Consider the following 22,917-nt stretch of genomic DNA (forward strand, 5'->3'; position numbering starts at 1 on the left):
TATATTTTTTGCAGTTGACTGGAGTCGATCATCTTTGAAACATCAAATACAATTTACCATTTGCTTAAACGGAAACAGTTGGACACAGAGGTAATTTTGTGTATTTTGAACATGTGCCTGGAGCGTTGGGCAACCATTGCTTTTGGTGCCTGGGGAGCAGTGAGGGTTAACAGTTTTGCTAAAGGGCACAATAGTGATAATTTAGCGAACATGGGTATCAAACCCGCATCATGGCCATCAATGACCCAGTTATCTAGTCACTGAAGAGGCTAATTTTAATGAAAAATCTCATTCTGCATTTTTTTTTCCATCAGACTGTTTAACCAGGAATTTTGTAATATGTTTAACTGTTTAAATGTAACTAATTCACTAATAAAATCATACCGGTCGAGTTTAAAATATTTAAAGCAAATTTTTTTGTTAAACTTTTATACAAAGTATTCTGTGATAAACAGCACAATATGCTTTTATCTGAGTTTTTTTATAACCAAAATAATTATAAAAGCATCTTTTACCTCAAACATGAGTTGTATAACCTCAGATCAGTTAGAAAATGTATAACATTTACAGGAATGTCATTGGTAATCATATTTGTATTATTATACATTTATAAACAGCTATAATGGGCTGGTCATGTTTGGTCAATGAACATAAGACTAGTTAGCCTTGAAACAAACCCAACAGGATGGTTAAAAGATCTTAAGCAAAGGCAATGGGTCAACATAGATCTACAGCAAGTCAAAGATCCCTTTGTTCTCAGCATGGTTGAATAGTTCTATGCATGATCATTTACAGCATTTTCCTATTGTCACAAGTCAAAGAGCCCTAAAGCCTTAGCCCCAAGCTAACAGCTACTGCTAGCTATTGTGCTACTCACAATACAACAGCCCATCACAACACAATGCTTTAACTTAATACACTACTGAGGAGCAGAGCTTATTGGGAGTTCTTTAGCAAAAGCAGTGGTTGTATATCTTCATGTCTGATGCCTCAACATGCTGAATGCAGCATGGTGTCAATATCACACTGCTGTACAACATCAGAGACAGTCTTTAGAAACAGAGTTGAATAGGAACTGTAATTGTGCGTGTGTGTGTGTGTGTGTGTGTGTGTGTGTGTGTGTGTGTGTGTGTGTGCAGGCAGCGGCTGCCATATGATGGAAAGTTTCCTTTAGAGAAATTTGAGTCGCAGATTATTGTTGTAGTTTCAGCTCCACCCCAATCACTGATCTCTCTCTCTCTCTCTCTCTCTCTCTCTCTCTCTCTCTACCTCTCTTTTTCTGTCTTTCTTTATCTCTTTCTTTCATCTCTTAATCTCTGTCTATCTCTTCATTTCTTCTTTCTCTATGTTTCTGTTTTTATCTATTTCTGTCTATTTGTCTCTTTCTTTTTCTTTATCTCGCTCTTTCTGTTTCTGTTTTTCTTTATCTCTTTCTTTCTCTTAATATCTCTCTTATTCTTTATCTTTCTCTCTGTTTCTGTCTTTATTTCTCTCTCTCTATTTCTTTCATCTCTCTTTCTCTCAGTCTCTCTCTCTCTCTCTTTCTTTATCTCTATCACTTTCTTATCTCTCAATCTTTCTTTATCTATTTCTCTTTCTCTATTTTAATTGTCTATTCCTCTTTTTCTGTTTCTTTATTTTTCTCTTTCTGTGTCTCTTGCTCTTTCCATTTCTATCTTTCATTATCTTATTCTTTATCTTTCTGTTTCTTTCTTTCTTTCTTTCTCTCTCTCTCTTTTAATATATCTCTCTTTTTGTATCTCTCTCTGTCTCTCTCTCTCTTCTTTTCTCCTCTGTCTGGACAGCCGTGTGCCGAGGTGGTGCGCGTGTGTGTGTGTGTGGTAGAAGGGGCAGTCCTGCTTTTAGGAGGAAGTAGGGGGTTGTGTGTGTGTGTGTGTGTGTGTGTGTGCGCGCGCGCGTGTGTGTGAGCTGCAGTGTCGGGGCTGAGGGGCCAGTCAGTCTGCTCAGAGTCACGGGGAGCGCGCACACACACTCCGCGCCGCTGCGCCTCCCACACAAACACACACACGCTCTCTCTGAATCGCGCGCGCAGCAGTGTGTGTGTCGTGCTTGGAGCTCGTGCATGGAAGGAAGTCTCAGCACGGCGCTTCATCACACTTTATCCTCACCCTCCACATCTTCACTGTCCGCGGGCACGCGCAGGAGCCGAGGACGCACCCCGGGATTTATCAGGATGCGCGCGCTGTGAGGAGACCCTGCCAACCCTTGTGGATTACCGCGAGCCTGTCCGTGCCCGTGCGCGAGCCCGAGCGCCAACATGACCGTCCCCGTCCCCCCCGCTGCCGCTGTGCTCGTGCTGTGCGCCGTGTTCGTGCCCCTGCCCCGTCCCGCCGCACCGTCCGCGCCCGGAAAGCTCGTGCGCTACCGCGTCCTGGAGGAGCAGCGCGTGGGCACCGTGATCGGGCGGCTGCTGGAGGACGCGGCGAGCGCGCTCTCCGGTCTGCCAAGCTCCGTCTCTCCTCGCTTCCGCGCCATGGACGGCTCGGGCACGCCGCTGCTCTCTGTGCGCGAGGAGGACGGTGAGATCAGCGTGGCCTCGCGCATCGACCGGGAGGCTCTGTGTGCGCAGCAACCCAACTGCACCGTGGAGCTGGACGTAGCCACACTGCCCACCGAGCACCTGCGCCTGTTCCGCGTGCGCGTGGACGTGCTGGACGTTAACGACCACGCGCCGCGGTTTGCGCGCTCTGTCGTGCCCGTGGAAATCTCCGAGAGCGCCGCTGTGGGAACCCGCGTGCCGCTGGACGGTGCCTGGGACCCGGACGTGGGCGAGAACGCGCTGCGCTCGTACTCCCTGGCGCGCAGCGAACACTTTCGGTTAGAAGTGCGTGCGCGCGCTGATGGCTCTCGCCGCGCCGAGTTGGTGGTGGCGCGCGAGCTGGACCGGGAGGCGCGCGCCTCGCACGAGCTCCAGCTGACGGCAGCGGACGCGGGAACCCCGCCGCGCACCGGCTCCACGCTGCTGCGCATCCGCGTGCTCGATTCCAACGACAACAGCCCGGCCTTCGAGCAGCAGGCGTACGCCGTGAGCGTGCCCGAAAGCGCGCCCCCAGGCACTCTGCTCGTGGACCTGAACGCCACGGACCCGGATGAGGGCAGTAACGGGAAGGTGGTGTACTCCTTCGGGCCGCACGTGCCTCAGAAGATCCTGGACACCTTCCGCATCGACTCGGAAACCGGACACCTGACTCTGGTCAAAAAGCTGGACTACGAGGCGTCCTCGTCTTATGAAATCGACGTCCAGGCTCAGGACATGGGGCCCAACTCTGTGCCAGGTCACTGCAAGGTAAAGTGGAGTTAACTGTTTTTGCGGTGGAGGATAGGTGGCGCTATAACTCGCTTTCCATTACTATACCATGTTCAATAATAAACTTTTGTCTGATATAACATCAAAGTTTTAAGTATTGGTTAATAAGTCTTGATTTTTGGTTGGTATCAATATCAAAGTCTTGATTTTGGTTGATATCAATATCAAAGTCTTGAGTATTGGCAGATACCAATATGAAAGTCTTGGGTATCATGATACAGAAATAAAAAAAAAAAATGGTAATAAAGATACTGATATCATTGCCTTGGGTGATATTGGTTGATACGGATGTCAAAATTTTGAGTTTTGTTTTATATCGTTATCAAAGTTTTGAGTATTGGTAAATATTGATATCAAAGTATTGGGTATTAGTCAATGCTGTTATTAGAGTATTGGGTATTGGTCAATATTGATATCATAGTCTTGAGTATTGGTTGATATCAAAATCAAAGTCTTTTTGGTTTTGAGGGTACTGACAGCAACGTCTTGGGTGATACCAGCTGCTACTTAAATCAAAGTTTTGAATATTGGTTAATTTTGACATCAATGTGTTAAATATTGGTAAATATTGATATTAAAGTCTTGCATATCGGCCGATAACAGTATCAAAGTCTTGAGTATTGGTCCATATCGATATCAGAATATTGGGTATTGATTGATATTACAATCTAAGTCTATTGGTATTGAAAATGCCAATATCAATGTCTTGGGTTATACCTAATATTGAACTCAGTCAATATTAATATCAAAGTGATGAGTATTGGCTGATATTGATCAGAATCTTGAGTATTAGTCAATATTGATATCTTAGTCTTGAGTATTGACTGATACCAATATCAAAGTATCGAGTATTGGTTCATATCAATATCAGAGTAATGGGTATTGGTTGGTACAGACATCAAAGTCTTGGTTATCATCCAATCCCGATAATTCTGTTTTGAAGAACACCATACAGTAGATATTAAAAATTAGCTTTAAGTTGTTCACATTGCTGACACAAATACACACACACAGCTTGTCTTGTCCCAATAAATAAATATTACCATATTACTATTAGAATTTAATGGAGCAGCTAAACATCCAAACTTATTGGCACCATGCCTTATGCCAGGAGTGGGCTAAAGGGGTATAATAGGGCCTATAGCACTGAGCGGACTGTGTTTAGCAATGCTCAAATAATAGACAGTAGAGACAGTTACTTCAACAAAAGCTTAAAGATGAACTCTTTTTAATACCCTTGATTTCAGAAGAAGCAATAATTAAGAAAGTGTTCCAATACCTACATGTGTAGGCCCAATTTAGACCTTTTGAACTATTTGAACTAAAATTACCTTCTGAATCTTATCCACAGGTTGTGGTCAAGGTTGTAGACGTGAACGACAACAAGCCAAGGATCAATGTCAACCTCATGAGCCAGGGGAAGGATGAGGTGGCCTACGTGTCGGAGGCGGCGCCGGTGGACACCTTTGTGGCTCTGGTGCGAGTGGACGACAGCGACTCAGGCCCGAACGGCGAGGTCACCTGCCGACTCCACGGGCACGGCCACTTCCGGCTGCAGAAGACGTACGAGAACAACTACGTAATCCTGACCAACGTTTCTCTGGACCGGGAGAAGCGGTCCGAGTACAGCCTGACAGTCATTGCCGAGGACCGCGGCTCACCGAGCCTATCCGCGGTGAAGCACTTCACGGTGCAGCTGCAGGATGAAAACGACAACCCGCCGCGCTTCGAGAAGGGTCGCTACGAGATTTTTAAGTCCGAAAACAACTCTCCCGGTGCCTACCTCACTACGGTGGTGGCCGACGATCCAGACCTGGGTGCCAACGGCGAGGTGACCTACTCTATAGTGGAGAGCCAGATCCAAGGGAGCTCCATCTCCACCTATGTGACCATAGACCCATCCAATGGTGCCATATACGCTCTGAGAAGCTTCGACCGCGAAGAGGTGGGCCGGCTGACCTTCACTGTGCAAGCACAAGATGGAGGAGGTGGAGCATCTCTGAGCAGCAACACCACTGTGGTCATTACCGTGCTGGACGAAAATGATAACCCTCCAGTCATCGTTTCGCCATTGCTCAGCAACCGCACTGCTGACGTGCCGCTGTGGAGGCGGGCAGAACCAGGGCACCTGGTCACAATCGTCAAAGCAACTGACCGGGATTCTGGGGCTAACGGTGAGCTTAGCTGCTCCATTGTTGGTGGAAACGAAGAAGGGCTGTTCCTCATGGACCCACGGAGGTGCGAACTTAGAACCAACACCAGCATGGAGGCTTCACCAAGGGACACTTTTGACCTGGCCATTCTGGTGCAAGACCGCGGCACGGCTGCACGACTTTCTGCCCGTGCCGTCCTCCACATCATACTGCGTGACCACCCCGAGTCCTACCCTATCGTGCCCCTACCTGATGGCACAGGCCAGACCCCATTGGACATCTCCACCATTGTTATCATCTCCCTCGGTGCCATCTGCGGTGTGCTGCTGGTGGTCATGGTGGCATTCGCCACGCGCTGCTCTTCGCGTGACCAGAAGGACCCACGCCACTCGTACAACTGCAGAGTGGCCGAGTCCACCTATCAGAACCACCCCAAGAAGCCGGCCCGGCAGATCCACAAAGGCGACATCACCTTGGTGCCCACTGTGAATGGGACTCTGCCCGTGAGGGCGCACCCTCGCTCGCCATCCGCCTCACCTGCACCAGAGATCCGGCAGACCCACCATAGCCGCCAGTCGCTCAACAGCCTCGTCACCATCTCGTCCAATCACGTGCCAGAGAACTTTGCCCTGGAGCTCGCTCACGCCACCCCTCCTGTGGAGGTAAGAGAGAGAAGTGTATGTGTCACAATCTTGCTTCAATTGAATCTTTCTGTATATGTATTTCATTTATATGCTATAACCCATGAATTACTACAGGCGTACAGTGTTCATAAGGCGATATGACACATACAGAGTTTTTTATGATAAAACAATATATATATATATTTTAATATTGATCATATTGAGGTATTAAAGTCATATTTAGCATATTATGTGATGCGTCCAAGAGTGAAGGCTATGAATGTATACATCTATATACTGTATGTTTATGTAGGTGTTATATAGCGCTATGAACACTACCCTTTAGTCCCTTTTGCTTATTATATTATATATTATATTATATTATATTATATTATATATACACACTGTCTCTATATACATGTACTTGCAATATTATTTGATATATATAACTTCTGAGATATGATTTAATCAAAAAATGCCTTTATGTTTTACAAAAATGTATACACATTTATTGTTATACCTTTTTTATTATCTTTTTATTTGTACATGCATAGCGTGATTTTTTCCATCCATTTACCCATCCATATTCAGCATGACCCCCCTCCCATCCCCACCCCCACCCCCCATTCATCCCACCCCTTCAAAACCCCAAAGCCCCACCCCACATCCCAACCCCAACCCATTTGCTGCCTTGCTGTCTGGTCCATCATTATTCATTTTTTGTTTCCATCTTTTTTCTTTCCTTTGCCCCCCCCGTCCCCCCTTTTTTATTTCGTTCCTGTTCGGCTATAGCAAGTCTCACAGCTTCTGTCCATACTTCATCAGGGCCAGTACCAACCCAGACCCAGTTTCCGTGGCAACAAATACACTCGGAGCTACAGGTAACCAATCGCATTTCGGCCTATTGTGCTTAGGGAGCCTCCCGCAGGAGGTCGTGAGTTCTAGATCGAGGGGTTAGGGGCTCTTCTCTGAGAGTCTACGGGGGGTGTTTGAGGGGTTGGGATGGGTCTGGAAAGGGGCGGGGTTGGGAAGTTAAGGTGCGGAAAGTGTGTGACAGCCTCCTCCATCTTGTTAAGGGCAGGAGAGCCCATCTCCTTATGCAGCTGTCTGCTTCATATCAATTGATTTATGGCCTCCCGCTAACTTCCAATTGAACTGAAAAATGATATAGTACAGGTACATAGACCTACATTGAGCTGGTCATGGGCATATGGGCACTGTTGTATCATAACTTTGGAAATGCCAGCAGGCTTTATTGTATTTTGTGTAGATTACATCACAAATTGGCCAAAGACTATTTAATCAATTGGGAATTGAATATCTTGATGCATCAAATCGTTCAAATTAGGAATAGTGTTCCTTCTAATATAAAGCTAACGGTTTAGACATGCAGTGCTTTTGTATGACAACATATGCCATATGGTCTTAAATACACTATATGTCCAATGTTTATATGTTTGTGGAAACTGCTTCGAATCAGCATTCAGCTACTTTATTATGCATCAATTGTTGACAAAGATGTGCTATGGTTCATGTATTGAGCTTTGGAGCAATGGAACAGTTTTTCAATACTTTTATCATACCTTTAGGATGAATTGGAGCATCTTGTACTTGGATATAGTGGATATAAATCTTGTAGAAAGTCTTTCCTGGACAGTAGAGACAGTTATTCCAAAATAAACAGGATATATAGTGTACAAATATTCTTCAGAGCAGTGCCATAGAAGAATCAACCACATTTGGCTTTGGTTCATATGCTTTGATCAGATGATCAAATGTTTTTTTATAAAACTCTCTGAAGCGTTGATGCATGATATACTTTTACAGGTGATGGACTATGCATTAAATTGACTCAATCTCTCTTCCTTCTCTCTCTTTCTCTCTCTCATTCTGCAGGTACGCTTTAAATGAGATGGATAAGTTCAGTCTGAAGGACAGTGGCCGAGGGGACAGTGAGGCTGGAGACAGTGACTGTGAGATGGGCAGGGAGTCACCTCTTCTGGGAGAGGGTTTCAGTGAGCTCTTCACTCCTGATGGACAGCACAGACTACACCCAGGTAAGCAACTATGTGTGTGTGTAATGCTTGAGTGAGTTTCTATAAACACAGTTTTCATGCATCTTGACATTTTCTCCTCCACCAGTCTTACACACTGCTTTTGGATAACTTTATGCCACTCCTGGTGCAAAAAATGTCAAGCTGTTCAGCTTGGTTTGGTGGCTTGTGATCATCAATCTTCCTCTTGATCATATTGCAGAGGTTTTCAATTTGGTAAAATCAAAGAAACTCCCCATTTTTAAGGGGTCTCTTTTTTTTCCAGAGCTGTATATATTGCATGACATTTCTCTACAATATTTCATAGTATCTGTGTTACTGAAGAGGATAAAATACTCTTAAATAAGGAAACACCAGGAATTATGGATTTATTGGTGTCAGTTTCACAGAATTTGACAACCAATATTCTTCACCACAAGTTCACCTTCTTCAATTTTGATTAGCGCCACCATGTGGAGTAATGAAGCAGCAGTAAACCAATGGACATGTCTTTGAAAATATTGATATTTGACACCAAGTATTTACACATTTATCATTAACACTAATTTAACCCACCTTATTCAGGTAATGAAGGTCTCCAGGTGCATCTGAATAGTAGTTCTCCTGGGTAGTAGATCTGCAGGGCCAGGGCTGGACACCCTCAAGCACAGTTCCACATGTTCTTAAATGGGGTTTGCAGTGCGATATTGATACATTTTCCTACCCATAATGAACACTGCACCCTCCACCATTTTATCAACTCTAACTTGTCTAAATGTCTACAAAAAAAAACTCAAAGTATACCGTATAAGTGTATCATCATTATCTGTACAAAATATCATGGTATACCATTTTTTGTATCATATTACCCACCCCAACACCCACTTCATACGTTACAGTATATGAGGTCATACATTGTGTTCTTGGCAGATCAGAGTCAAGTCATGGTTTGTGGTTTTACATCAAAACGTACAGAACAGATGCCTTCAAACACATCCAGACTCATCCAAACACATGCATTGCAGCTGCTGAACATCAGTGCATCAGTACATTTACAGTATACTGCACATCTGGGCATTGGCTTGGATCTTTGGAGGCTGGCAGTGGATCTTTGTTTAAACTATAGGGTTTAGGCTGTAGTTTAAATTGCACTTCGCACTATTTTTGCTTCTCTTCAGCTTTAGTCAATCTCAACTTCTGTCTGTTCAACCTCAGCTCACATAGAACACAACCAGCAATTAAGCGGACGCAGTTTCCCATTAAAGACATCGCCACGCACCTATCTACCATCTTTCCATTTCTGAAGCAAAGGCCTTCTTCATAGCTTTTCATGCTATACTGAGAGATAGGTTCTTTTAAAGATAAAGTCTGCAACCCATTCCCAACGCTCTTATCTTACTTATTATTGCGATTGTGTGTGTATGTGTGTGTGTATGTGTGAATGATCAGAGCATTTTTTGATGGAAAAATAGGAGCCTTGATCTGAAACACAGTTATTGGTGCGTCTCGATTAGCTTTCGAGAGGGGGCGTTCAGGCCTTTGAAAAGCTGTACCCCCCCCACCACCACCACCACCACTTTCCTTTTCTGTAAATCAGCTAGTTTAATCTTTCATTCTCTCCTTTCATCAGCGAGCGCACCAAATCAATGCCTTGCCGAGGCTCTGTTTTGCAAATGCTCCAGATTTAGTTTTTATTAGCTGTAAGATGTATTATAAATGGCCCTTTCAAAGCTAATGGGCCCATAATGAAGTCCCTGGGACATGAGTGAGCAATGGCGTACATGTTTAATGAAGGCTATAAGTTGGCATATTTGATTTGTATTATATATTCTTTAGAAGGGGGCAATGGGCCGAACGAGCGAGAGAGAGAGAGAGAGAGAGAGAGAGAGAGGAAGAGAGAGAGAGAGAGAGAGAGAGAGAGAGAGAGAGAGGAAGAGAGAGAGGAAAAGAGAGTGAGAGCTTTGATTCTGTTGTTCGGCAGTGAATAGACTTATTTGAATGGTTAAGAGGCTGAATTAATTTGGTGTTCCAGGTTTTTACGCGTTTTGTGCCAGTGAGTGCACTCACGGAATTAAATGGAGTTCAGAGGCGGTGGAAAAACATGTTGCATTAGCTATTATCTGAATCATTCTTTCCCCTCAGAAAGCCTTGAGAGGAAAATGGCACTGAGTGTTGTTAGACTCACACAGAGGCGGCCGTGCTCACGCAAGACTAGACTTTCACCAGAATTTTAATTTAAAAAATGAAATAAATAAATGAAAACATGCATCACGTCCACATTTTGTTTTGATGGACCTCCATGGCTTATCTGCAAGGACTCATGAATACAAATTATGAAGATATTAATCTGGCTCAGTGTTACACATGTATTATATATATATATATATATATATATATATATATATATATATATATATACACAGCTCTGGAAAAAAACTGATTTTGCTATTTATAGGTTTATGTTTGAGTAAAATAAACATTGTTGTTTTATTCTATAAACTACGGACAACATTTCTCCCAAATTCCAAATAATGGATGAATAACATAAAAGCTTTCAGGTGTCAAATAATGCAAATAATGGTGCAATAACCCTGGGTTTTAATCACAGTTTTCCTGCATCTTGGCATGTTCTCCTCCACCAGTCACACACTGCTTTTGGATAACTTCATGCCACTCCTGGTGAAAAAAGTCAAGCAGTTCAGCTTGTGATCATCCATCTTCCTCTTGATTATATTCCATAGGTTTTCAATTTGGTACAATCAAAGAAACTCACTTTTACTATTGCAAGTTGAGATATTGCTGCTGACACAGATGTTCAAGTTCATGAAAAGTTCTGCCAGTAGATTTCAAATAGATGATTATACTGGCTATGTCTACCCCGTATTGATAATTTGCATTGCAGTAGAACTGTGGAATCTCTGTGGATCTCTGGAATGATGGAGCTGGTGAGTTAAGGATGATGAGGGATAGGGTTATGTTCATTCAGCATCCTGACTTCACTAATGTAGCTGTTGTCACTGAATGTAATCAAATCCTCACAGCAATGCTCCTTAAAATCTAGCAGAAAGTCTATACCTATAATGATGGTAGGGGTGCACCAATCAAAATCAGCATTGGTCTAATCATGATTTACAATATTTCCTATTTAACAATATGAAAAATTATACAAAACAAACAAACAAAAAAAACAGAATGATGCCAATACTGTATATATTTCTGCAATACTTATGCTTATACACAGAATTCTGTTTTTTTTTTTTTTTTTACCAATATTAATGGGGATACCAGTACATTAATATAGCAATTATGGACCAACAATACATAGTAAAGTAACATGATTAGTGTTCATTTTTACACTCTCAATGTTAAGTTACATTAACAGTATTGATTTAACACTGGGAAATATATGTGTAGTATCTGACATTTACACTGTATACAGTATATCTCTGCTTACAGCATGGCCAAATCTGATAGGATGATAGAAATGCACAGTTTTGGGAATTGTAATCCAATTATTCGATTAATGTGTGACAGTGGTAATACAGAAAACATGTATAAAATATAGATATTTTATATAGAGTATAATAATTGTCTCATTGTATTTTAGTTTCAAATGCTGGCAAATAAATACAATCCATCTAGTAATGTTATTTTTATCCACTATGATTCTGATATGATTTTGGTAATTTAAAATAGAATTTTAACCAGCGTCAACAACGTAACAAACACAGACTCAAGTAATCTCTAATCTGTAAATCTTTTATTTTTCATTCCACAGCGATGAAGTTCTGTACGGACGAGTGCCGAGTCCTGGGTCACTCCGACCAGTGCTGGATGCCCCCTCTGCCCTCCCCGGCTTCGTCCGATTACCGCAGCAACCTGTACATCCCCGGCGAGGACCCCCAGCAGAGCCCGGCGGCCCCGGAGGCCCCCCAGTCTGGAGAGTCCACCTTGAGGAAGAAGAGCTTCTCCACCTTCGGCAAGGAGAGTGAAGAGGAGGGTCAGGAAGAAGGCGAGGTGGAGAAAGGAGAGGACCTGTGTGGGACCACCTCACTGCTGTCGGAAATGAACAGCGTCTTCCAGAGGCTCCTCCCCTCGTCCATGGACTCCTACATGGAGGTCGGAGAGACCGGGGCGGCGCCGGCCTGCCCGCCCGGACTGGGGTCCCTGGAGAGGAGGAAAGGTCACCTCCCAGGTAAACCGAGCCCCGCCTCCTACCAGCAGGGCGTGGCCGCATGGGCCGCCAATACGCACTTTCAGAACCCTGGCCACAGCCACGCCCCGGCCAGTCACATGACCGCCCTGGTGGCGCCTCTTCCCGCACCCCTGCCCACACCTGTGCAGGTGTCGAGCTCCTGTTCCAAGTGGCTGCCGGCCATGGAGGAGATCCCCGAGAACCACGAGGAGGACGAGCTGGAGTCGGTGCTCGGACACCTGCAGGGCAAACGCTGCGACAGCCGCAGCGAAATCATGGACGCCAGCGAACTCGTAGCCGAGATCAACAAACTCCTGCAGGACGTCCGGCAGAGCTAGAACACTCAGGCCACTAGGGGGCGTAATATCTCGTAATATTGTGTTGCAATATTACCGAGGTTCTTGGAGAAGCTAGACGACTTAACACTGCCTTCACGCTGTCGTCGGACGCTCCTGTTTCCTGTTTACGTACTTCACGTACTCGTGTTTACGAAGCGTATTTTTTACGAAGTATTTGCATTCAAGTACTTTGTACTGTATGTCGTGAGCATGGTTAGCTAGGTGGCTAGCTTGTTACACAGATGTCTACAACCTACGGAGTGGGGTTTATGGTAAAAATTAAAAAATTACAAATAAATATATATATATATTATATCCCGATATTTAAATTATTTTTTGTGTTATGTTATGTTATGTTATGTTATGTTTATATTTATTGCGATATTTTGACACTCATAAAAATGCACCAGTAGTAGAAGATTTGTAAACTATCCAAAGCTTTGGCTGCATTCCATCGTAAAGTTGGATAGTGTTCTTATTCAGGTGATATTCAGGATGATGTTGTTTGTCAAGATCAAATTTATCATGAACAGGACAGATTACGCAATTTGTAACAACACAAAAAAAACGATTGGATGTTTAAGATCAAATTCATGCATTTTGTGTATCAAGGTAAAATTGATCACAATACAATACAATATCATCAAATTATCCACCTCTATAAAGCCTATTCAGTTACTGTTCAACTTGATTTCTATTCAGAAGTAGAAAGAAAGAAAGAAAGAACTGCCAATAAGCGACCCAATATTTTAGCCGCCACAATGTCAAAAAACTGTCAAATGGTGAAAACCTAAACTCTGGTACCAAATTGTTTTCCTTTTTTTTAACTTATAATAATGAAGGGATGTTCCTGTGCACCTGTAAGATGGGGAACACGTGTTAATGCTATTTCTAATAGCACAAGAAGGCAGAATTCATTCCAAAGTGACGACCACCCAGTAAGAAATGTCCTTTATCTTGTCAGGTTTAAAGTTTTCTGGGTAAACGGAGAAATCCTGCTTGCTGAAATATATAAAAACTCTCTGAGAGGAAAAAGGAACAGTAAAGAAATAACAATAATAATAATGAAATAAAAATGCCATATTATTTTGTATTTTTTTTATACACGCAAGGGATAAAGAGTATTTAAAAAATAATAAAAACAAAAATGGAATAAAAAAAGAGAAAAGCATCAAAGACCTGCAATTGTCGTTAAAGTTGCGTTTTTCTGAACGTTACGTGTTTTGTGAATGCTAATTATCCAAAAAATGTATGAAATTCCTGTTCGTTTGTTTTATATTATGTTTTTTTGTTTCGTTTTGTACACAGTGTACACAATGTGAGTGTATTTATCTTTGTATTTTAAAAATACAATTTGTAGTCTTTATATTTATATTAAAAAAAGAACGCCGTGTACATACATTTAAACAATCAGAGTTCTATTTTTATATTTTGAACTTTTTTGCATGTTGGGAAAATAATCAAGGCCAACATGCCTGTGTAAATAGTCCTATTTATGAAGAAGGAAAATCCTGTTTTTATGTTCTTGTTACACATTATTATATATTATAAGTATATTGAGAATGTTGTGTTACGGGGAGGGGCGCATGTTGGGGGTTTTGCTATTTATATAATTGTGTATTCTTTATGTACTGTGTCAAACTTTATGTTTATGTTAAATTGATGGGAAATAAAAAAATGTCAAATCTGTCTCAGTTGACCAGTGTCTTGTTTATTTAAAAAAAAAAAATGAAAAAATAATATTAATGCTATGTGTTGGTAAATTTTAAATAAAACATTGTATATAAGTTATATATAAATATAAATTATATACAGAAAGATAAAATTCATCACAATATAGTTTATGTATGTATGTATGTAAATATTGGACACTTCTGTACAGCCATATGATCTATAAAATTCCATACAGCATCAATACATCAATTTATCTTAGCTAATATACAGTATATACTATCTAGCTTCTACATTGTATCTGATTTATGCTATGATTTATATATTATATATTATTTTACTTCAATATCATATATTATATAACCTTATATATATAAGTGATAAATACAGGCTGATCCTAAATGCAGGGCTGTTTCAGAGCTCTGATATGTGTGACCCTCGCTGTGTGAGCGCCCCCTGCAGGCCGCATGTAGGAAGTGTCGCTTTTACAGCACTGGCTGAGTTTACAGAGGGAGAGAATCGTTTATAAAAGCAGGGAGTTAAAAATACATCAGAGTAAAGGAAGAGAGTTAAACACAGACAATAGAGGTTAAACTATCTCTGTGTTCAGAGATTTGGGAAGGAAGTGGAATAATTTTTGTATGATTTTGTATCAGTGTGAGGTTCAGTCTGAGAGTCTGGAGCTCTGACAACAAATCGTTGTGATCAGAGCCCCCTAGAGAGAGAAAGAGAGAATTACACTGTAGTTATATTACATCTAATACATCTCTCTCTCTCTCTCTCTCTCTCTCTCTCTCTCTCTCTCTCTCTCTCTCTCTCTCTCTCTCTCTCTCTCTCTATTTATCTACCTATCTCTATCTAGCTACAATATATACAGTACCAGTCAAAATTGTGGACACACCTCATTCAATGTTTTTCCTTATTTATTTATTTTATTTATGTTCTACATTATAGATTTATTTTAGAGACATAAAACTATGAAGGTACATATATGTATTACATTGTAAACAGAATGTACAGTGTATGTAGATCTGTCCTCAAAGCTAGTTGTGGTTACTTCTATATGTCTATATATATAGACATACAACACTGTGTAGTATTTAAAAGTGCAGTATGAGTTTATCATGTTAAATTTTAAGAAACTTAGGTTACAATGTGTATTTTCCAACAATTGGACTTCCATATAAAAATACTGTACATCTCAAACTTACATGCATTTTTTGCATTTTATCAAGAAAAAGTCTAATGATGTACAAAAAAAATAATAATAAATTTGTTAATCTCTTACACATGCAGAACCATGTTCAGTGCTCTAATGGTTTATGATTCCTTTAAGTTATAAACAATATAAAATCCACAAAACCAGGCAAAATTAGAGCTAATTATTTTCAAGCAAGATATTTGTAAATTATGAAAAAAATGTATGTAAGAACAGGAAGTTGTTGCATGTGTATGTGTTAGATTTTAGAGGCCAGTGAAGTAAATAAATAAGTTAATAAGTAAATTAAAAAAATAAATAAAAAAATAAATAATAATAATAATAATAATAATAATAATCATCATCATCATTTTGAACTCAAATTAAGAAAAAAAAAATATGGCACGACAGTTATTACTCTACCACCTACGTCTTGTTCATGCTGGATGATTCTGTATTTCTCAGCTTGTCCAAAAATGCATGTGTAAAGCCTGTCCTAGAGATCTGTCACAAAATCATAATTTCACTCCTTGACCATAGGGGGAGCCCAAGATTAATTCTACCATATTAGCACTGTAATTAAGTTTTAATTGTTTTTTTATTACATTGTAGAGACAGAAAAACATACAATAGAAAATAAACACACACACACACACACACACACACACACAGTGCCAGCTAGCACAGAAGGTAGGTGTTTAATTTGCCACACTTCACTGGACAGCTCCGACATTGGCACACCACCAGGAATGTCATGCACATATATACAACACACACACACACTTATGTTCACAGCTGTTCCAGGCACAGACACAGACAGACACACACATGCATACGAACACACATGTGAACTTGCACAGATTGTAGAACACTGGCCAACAGCTGGACTGAGTGGAGGCAGATGTTTCGGAGTTGTCAGTGATAAAACCATCCTGTAGGAAGACTTTCACACATGAAACATCCTCTCCACCTGCACTGAGAGTGTGGGTGTGTGTCGGGAAGACTGGGGACAGCTGCAGTACTGTTTTTACATGTCTTTTAGTTTTTTACAGAGTGTGTGTAACAATGTAATACATTGAAAATATAATTGTTACGATTTAATTGTTAATGACATATAATCACCTTAATGACCTTATTTCATTTGTGGATATATAGGGACTTAATAAATTTAAAATCGATGTATAAAGACAAACAAAAGAAAACTTTTTAACCTGTTTTTTTGTTTCTTTCTTTTTTTTTTCTTTTTACCAAAGAGAAAGAGTATGGAGATTAAAAGCTGATATAAGTATCTGAACCTGCATTTTGCATATCTGAATTACATTAACTTGACATTACATAAATGTGCGATATTTAAAAGCGTAATTCATGCATTTGAATTTTGTCGATATACACAGTACCAGTCAAACGTTTTTCCGAACTTTCAAGAGTTAATTACTTGAATTTATTGTCCTCTTAATGTGTTTGAGAGCATCAGTTGTAAAGTTGTGAGAGGTAGAGTTGGTATACAGTGAATAGCACTATTTGAATAATGTTCTAATACATATTATGGCAAAAACTACTCAACTAAGTAAAGAAAAAATATATACAGTACTTTAAGAAATAAAGGTCAGTCATTTTAAAACATTTCCATAACTTTCATGTTATAATTGCCCCCTTAAAATGCATTGTCCTGTATAAAGGCTACAGGTGTAGGTGATACAAAACCCCTTTTTTTCTGCAGTAAAATAAGTTATTTTTGAAATCTCCTACAGGACACTTGGTAAATCTGCCTGTTTTCTCTCTACTCCACAGTTTACAATACAGTTACAGTTACAATATTCTTTTCAGTAATGTTCCTTATCAAATGTGAAAGTTTTTTTATGTAGTTCTTGAATAGAAATCCTCAACATTTAGAGGTGTAATGTCAGACAGACCATTGACAAAAATACTGGCCTGTTAATGGTTTAAAGTATTACCTTTCAGAATACATAATAAACCATTGTTATCATTAACATTCTAAGTACCACATTAGGTAATTTAAGTTCATTAAAAGTGAGGGCAATTTAATTCAAGTATACAAAATGCTGATTCAGTACTTCAGTACAGTGTCAGCTTTTAAACTCCATAGAAGATAGAAGGCATAGAAGGCTAACTGAGCATGTGCATTATAAATATCAACACTGTACACTGTAAGCCCGGATAAGTAAAATTTACTTAAAACATTTGTGGAAACCGGTTGCCTTAAAAAAGTTAAGTGATGGGTAATGAAAACTTCAGTTAGCATAACTTAGAACATCAAGTTATTACAACTAAAGAGAAGTTGATTTAACTTTTTTATTTTTGTAATATTGTAAGCTGGATAAATTGAGTTTACTTAAAAAATTGAGTAAACTGGTTGTTTTAAAAAGTTAAGTAATTGGTAAAGAAAACTTTAGTTAGCATAACTTAGAAGATCAAGTTATTACAACTAAAGGGGATCTTGATTTATTTCTAAGGTAGCCCAGGGGTGAATCACTACACACTGATGGTGAGTGTCTGTCAGAAACTGTTGGACCCACCCAGTATGCAAATAGATTGTGACAGAAGCCAATGAAAAAGAAGCTGTTAATGGGAACAGACTAAACTCAGTTATTATAAGTTGGTTCAACTCAAAGATCTCAGTTTGAATGTATATGTGCTCACAAATGTTCAACTAACTCAAAATAGTTGAGTATTGTTTAGAAATATCCAATTTTGTGTAAAAGTTCAAACAACGTATGGGTTTTTACAGTGTAGCTTATTCCTGATTGGTGGACTAAGCCCGTTGCAAACCAACTGTGGAAGTGTGTCAGTGTGTGTGTGTGTGTGTGTGTGTGTGTAACTGCTGGTAGTTTGCCTGGTAGTATAATATACAGTGTATTTACAATATACATATTACTTTTTAATTTAACAAAAAAAATTACATCAAGCTTTAGACCAAACAGAGTTTCCCTTAATCAGTTTAACGTTGTGAGAAACAAAACCCCATCTCTCTGTGTCCGGAGCTCCTCCACGCACCGCTCAGCACTGAAATACCATCTCGATAATTCTGTATAATTCCTGGAAATAGCTGCTGCCATCCCGCGCAAAGCTGTCAGATGGAGCCTCCCTGATTCTGCACATTAATTTGCCTCATTAATTCTCCACTAACGAGCGTGCATATTAAGAACGGTCTCCCGTGGCACCGAGGGTGAGACGATTTCCAAATATTCCACTGTTTCTGGGGTCACCTGTGTAACCTGCATGCAAAAGTGTTGGGACAGTCACAGCCCTGCAGCACAGGCCCGACAGAACGCTCCGGCATTAGAACGAGGAGATACCGCGGTCTGGTCGCGAACCGCGCACGCCTCGCTGACGGAGCCGCTGATTAATAACATCATTAGCCGTAATTGCAGCGGTGGGACCAGCTGGTCATCCTGATAGGCATAAATTTAAAGTGATATCAAGTGATGATGACAATGAGGGAAGATAAAGGTAGTAATGATGCACTAATCATCTTCATCATTATCATTAGATGGGCTGGAGCTCTACTGTAGAGTAAACACACTGATCACTTACAGCAGCCTTTACGCAAACACACACACACATGCACAGTTACACCAGCAATTGTATAGCGTCACATGACTTTCGCCAGGTCCCATGGAAGCTAATGAGCATTGCACAGGGTCTCCTGTATTAAAAGTGGATGTATCAGGATATCTGCCAGAGTTGCTTAAAGCTCATCTGACGCTGGTCACCATCATTACCAAACACTGCTCTGTCCACTGTGGGTGGTAATATTAGCTTTTTCTTGCGTATTCTCCGTAAACATGTGGCAGATCTTACTCCAACTCCCATAATTCACCTGGCCTTTACATGGGTACAGTGACCAGTGTTCTTCAACGTTACTCACAAGATAGCACCTCAAAGCTTACACAGGTCTGGGCATTCCCAAGCCATTCCAAGACATTTTGCCTCTAAAGTGTGTGAAACACATTATTATAGATAAACTGATTGAGCAGTAAGAAGTGCAGGCTGCTACATAATAAATATATGCCATATTATTATGACATATAGGTACAGTACATGCTGTATATACCTTTACACTGAAACTTACATATAGACATATACTATAAAAAACACTGCTGTGCTGACACCCTGTTCTGTGTGTGTGTGTGTGTGTGTGTTGTGTGTGACTGTGTGTAAAGTCTGTTCACTGCAACTTTTTTCTCTTCCACATAGAGAGGTGGGTTTGTGTGTGTGTGTCTTTGTATGTGTGTGTGTGTGTGTGTGTGTGTTTGGCCAGTAAGGAGTGCAGGCTGCTGTTAGCATGGCACAGTTTTTTTTTGTGTGCAGTTTTTCCTCTGAATGGACTTTTATAGAGGGAATGTGGCATTTTTATGTAGCAAAATCCATTAACATACATTAAAATAATTATATGACACTGTGTGTGTGTCTGTGTGTGTGAGAGAGAGATCACTTCTTCCCACACCACTAGATGGCAGTGTTTCTGCATATGCGCAGCCCACTGTGCTCTTCATATTACATTAGTAATGATCTGAGATCAGCTGCTTATTGGACGGGTTCTTTATGTATTCATGCATTTTTTTATGGACTAAAACAAGCATATAGGCGCTCTGATTGGTTAATCACAGCCTACACCCTCGCATATCATTATCATTTCAGGAGACAGAGAGAGAGAGAGAGAGAGAGAGAGAGAGAGAGAGAGAGATGGAAATAATGAATGTTTGTAGCTCTAAAATCTTTTTTTATTTCTCTTATCACCCCTTTATTTCTTCCACTTCTCCTTTATAGATCACTCAAGTCAGTCTCTTTCTCTCTCTCTCTTTCTCTCTCTCTCTAGTTCTCTCTCTTTCTCTCTTTATTACTCTCACCTTCTCTCTCTCTGTATCAGCTACTGCAACAGGATGTTTTCTGGGCTGCTGTGTGTGTGTGTGTGTGTGTGTGTGTTATCTCAGGTGTGAATGTCAGATATTGAAAGAGAGACAGGTGATGCTGTGCTGAGTTATTCAAAGTAATGAGAGAGAGAAGAGAGAGAGAGAAGGAAGAGAGAGAGGTTGAGGTGAGAGACAGAGAGAGAGAGAGAGAGAGAGAGAGAGAGAGAGAGAAGGAAGAGAGAGAGCGGTTGAAGTGAGAGAGAGAGAGAGAGAGAGAGAGAGGAGAGCGGTTAAGGTGTGAGAGAGAGAGAGAGAGAGAGAGAGGTTGAGGTGTGAGAGAGACAATACATGGGTCTTCTAAGGTGAGTTACATATACACACATAAACACACACACACATACACAATGAAATGTATTTGTGTTTTCACCTGCAAGAAGTTTGATACCTCTTCTCGCTCTGTGTGTGTGTGTGTGTGTGTGTGTGTGTGTGTGTGTGTGTGTGTGTGTGTGTGTGTTTGTGAGGGCATATGTTTCGCAGAGCGTTTTTTTAAATCACTGGTTGCCAAGGCCACGTCTCCACGGCTGCTTTTTTGTAAACAAAATAGTACTGAAGACACACTGTGATCTAAACGAGTGCAAGAGAGAGAGAGAGAGAGAAAGAGAGACAGAGAGAGTGAGAGAGAGAGAGAGAGAGAGAGAGAGAGAGAGAGAGAGGAAGGGGTTAAATAGTTTAACCTCACAGGCTGCTCTATACTAATGATCACTTTAGCATCATACATCGCATCTCCACTGACAGCTAGTGCACTCACATGCGTGGTCTTCCCTGCAGGCTCCACACACACACACACACACACACACACACACACACACACACACCAATGCTCAGACAGTAATCATGCTCAGCAGGCTCTCATCTGATTTCGAGTTTCTATAATAAGGATCTTTTCAGATATGTTAACACAGCAGGTAAAGGTGGCCCACATTTGATTCTCTCATGAATTCAGACGTTTAATTGATCTTTTAAATGTATAGACAGCTCTGAAATAAATTAAGAGACTACTTCAGTTCCTGAATCAGTTTCTCTGATTTTGCTATTTATAGGTATATATTTGAGTAAAATGAATATTGTTGTTAAATTCTATAAACTACAGACAACATTTCCCCCTAATTCCAAATTAAAATATTGTCATTTAGAGCATTTATTAGCAGAACATGAGAAATGTCTGAAAGCTTTCCGACCTCAAATAATGCAAAGAAAGCAAGTTCATATTCATAAAGTTTTAAGAGTTCAGAGAAATCAATATGTGGTGGAATAACCCTGGTTTTTAATCACAGTTTTTATGCATCTTGGTGTGTTCTCCTCCACCAGTCTTACACACTGCTTTTGGATAACTTAATGCCACTCCTGGTCCAAAAATTCCAGCAGTTTAGCTTGGTTTGATGGCTTGTGATCATCCATCTTCCTCTTGATTATATACCAGAGGTTTTCAATTTGGTAAAATCACAGAAACTCATAATTTCACTCAAGTGGTCTCTTATTTTTTCCAGAGCTGTATGCTCATGTAATAAAAAGCTGTGCTTCACGTGAAGTTTCAGTTTTATCTTTTCCAGCAACACAGGAGCTATCAATCAGAGTTCCAGTGTCTCCAGCAGAACGTATTATGGAGAATGCGTTCCAGCTCACTATAGAAAGAGCATGACATTCAGCCACACCCACTTCTTTAGTTTGTGTCTTTCATTTCTTTAAACTTTTTTAAAGCTTTTATATTTTCCTTTGATGCTGCAATAGTGCCTTCCTGTGGCTCTGTTCGGTTATTTCAGTCAAAACACTTGATTGTGCTATTGGCCCTTTAATTTTGTTAGAGGCATCATTCAAAATACCTATGAGGTGTTTTGACTCAATATCCTATGCATAAATTAATGTGCAATCACTGTTTGGCTTGCTATGTGTGCTTGGTAACTGCTTATCACTGTTTTCCTTGCTATGTGTGCTTGGTAACTGCTTATTAGAAACACAGTTATCCCACTTTTCTCCCCAATTTAGCTTTAGCTGTTCGAATTGCTGCTGATGCAGCTTTGCAGAGTAGCCAGTACCATCTACCCACCCGGAGAGAACAAGGCCAATTGTGCTTTCTCAGGGCTCTGTTGGCTGATGGCAAGCTGCAGGACCAGGATTTAAAACAGGGATCTCCTGATCACAGTACCAGCACTTGGAGACCACATCTCCCTCATCTACTATCTTGCCACAGACAGTAGGTACAGATCCCTACTTCAGACAAAGTCTGCTTTCAAATCTTGTGTGTACTGTCTGTGGTTTCCAACCAGCAGCAAACAATTGTGTTTTTTTTTTCAACAAATCTAGTTAGTGGGGTGCTGGTGGCGGTTCACACAGGTGAGGGGTGGTGCCAGGGTGGTGCTATGCTGGTTTATTTATTGTGATGACTGTGATAATGACTTACAGAAGCATATGACTCCTGACAGAAAATGGATGGATGGATTATTTTA

At 40.7% G+C, this 22,917-nt stretch overlaps 1 protein-coding gene across 4 annotated transcripts; it reads left to right on the forward strand.

The window, feature by feature from the left end:
- The first annotated feature begins 1,821 nt into the window (after positions 1-1,821).
- pcdh18b (protocadherin 18b) lies at positions 1,822-14,359 on the forward strand. Of its 4 annotated transcripts, none has more exons than XM_049483796.1 (5): positions 1,822-3,307; positions 4,680-6,158; positions 6,897-6,985; positions 8,001-8,161; positions 11,916-14,359. In XM_049483796.1, exons 1-5 carry the CDS (start codon positions 2,279-2,281, stop codon positions 12,668-12,670), a joined length of 3,513 nt encoding a protein of 1,170 aa, XP_049339753.1. In that variant the 5' UTR covers positions 1,822-2,278; the 3' UTR covers positions 12,671-14,359. The 4 variants fall into 4 exon arrangements, with proteins under 4 accessions (XP_049339753.1, XP_049339755.1, XP_049339754.1 ...); XM_049483798.1 differs by having other exon boundaries at positions 6,930-6,985; XM_049483797.1 differs by having other exon boundaries at positions 4,680-6,143.
- The last annotated feature ends 8,558 nt before the right edge of the window (positions 14,360-22,917 follow it).

The sequence above is a fragment of the Astyanax mexicanus genome, chromosome 10, assembly GCF_023375975.1.
Source record: "Astyanax mexicanus isolate ESR-SI-001 chromosome 10, AstMex3_surface, whole genome shotgun sequence".
In the NCBI taxonomy this organism is placed as follows: Eukaryota; Metazoa; Chordata; class Actinopteri; order Characiformes; family Acestrorhamphidae; genus Astyanax; species Astyanax mexicanus.

Bases quoted from the DNA above. Each gene is read 5' to 3' on its own strand.
- pcdh18b (XM_049483796.1), top strand. From the start codon at position 2,279: ATGACCGTCCCCGTCCCCCCCGCTGCCGCTGTGCTCGTGCTGTGCGCC. The intron at 3,308-4,679 runs GTAAAGTGGAGT...TCTTATCCACAG, and splicing joins CTGTGCCAGGTCACTGCAAG to GTTGTGGTCAAGGTTGTAGA. The intron at 8,162-11,915 runs GTAAGCAACTAT...TTCATTCCACAG, and splicing joins ACAGCACAGACTACACCCAG to CGATGAAGTTCTGTACGGAC.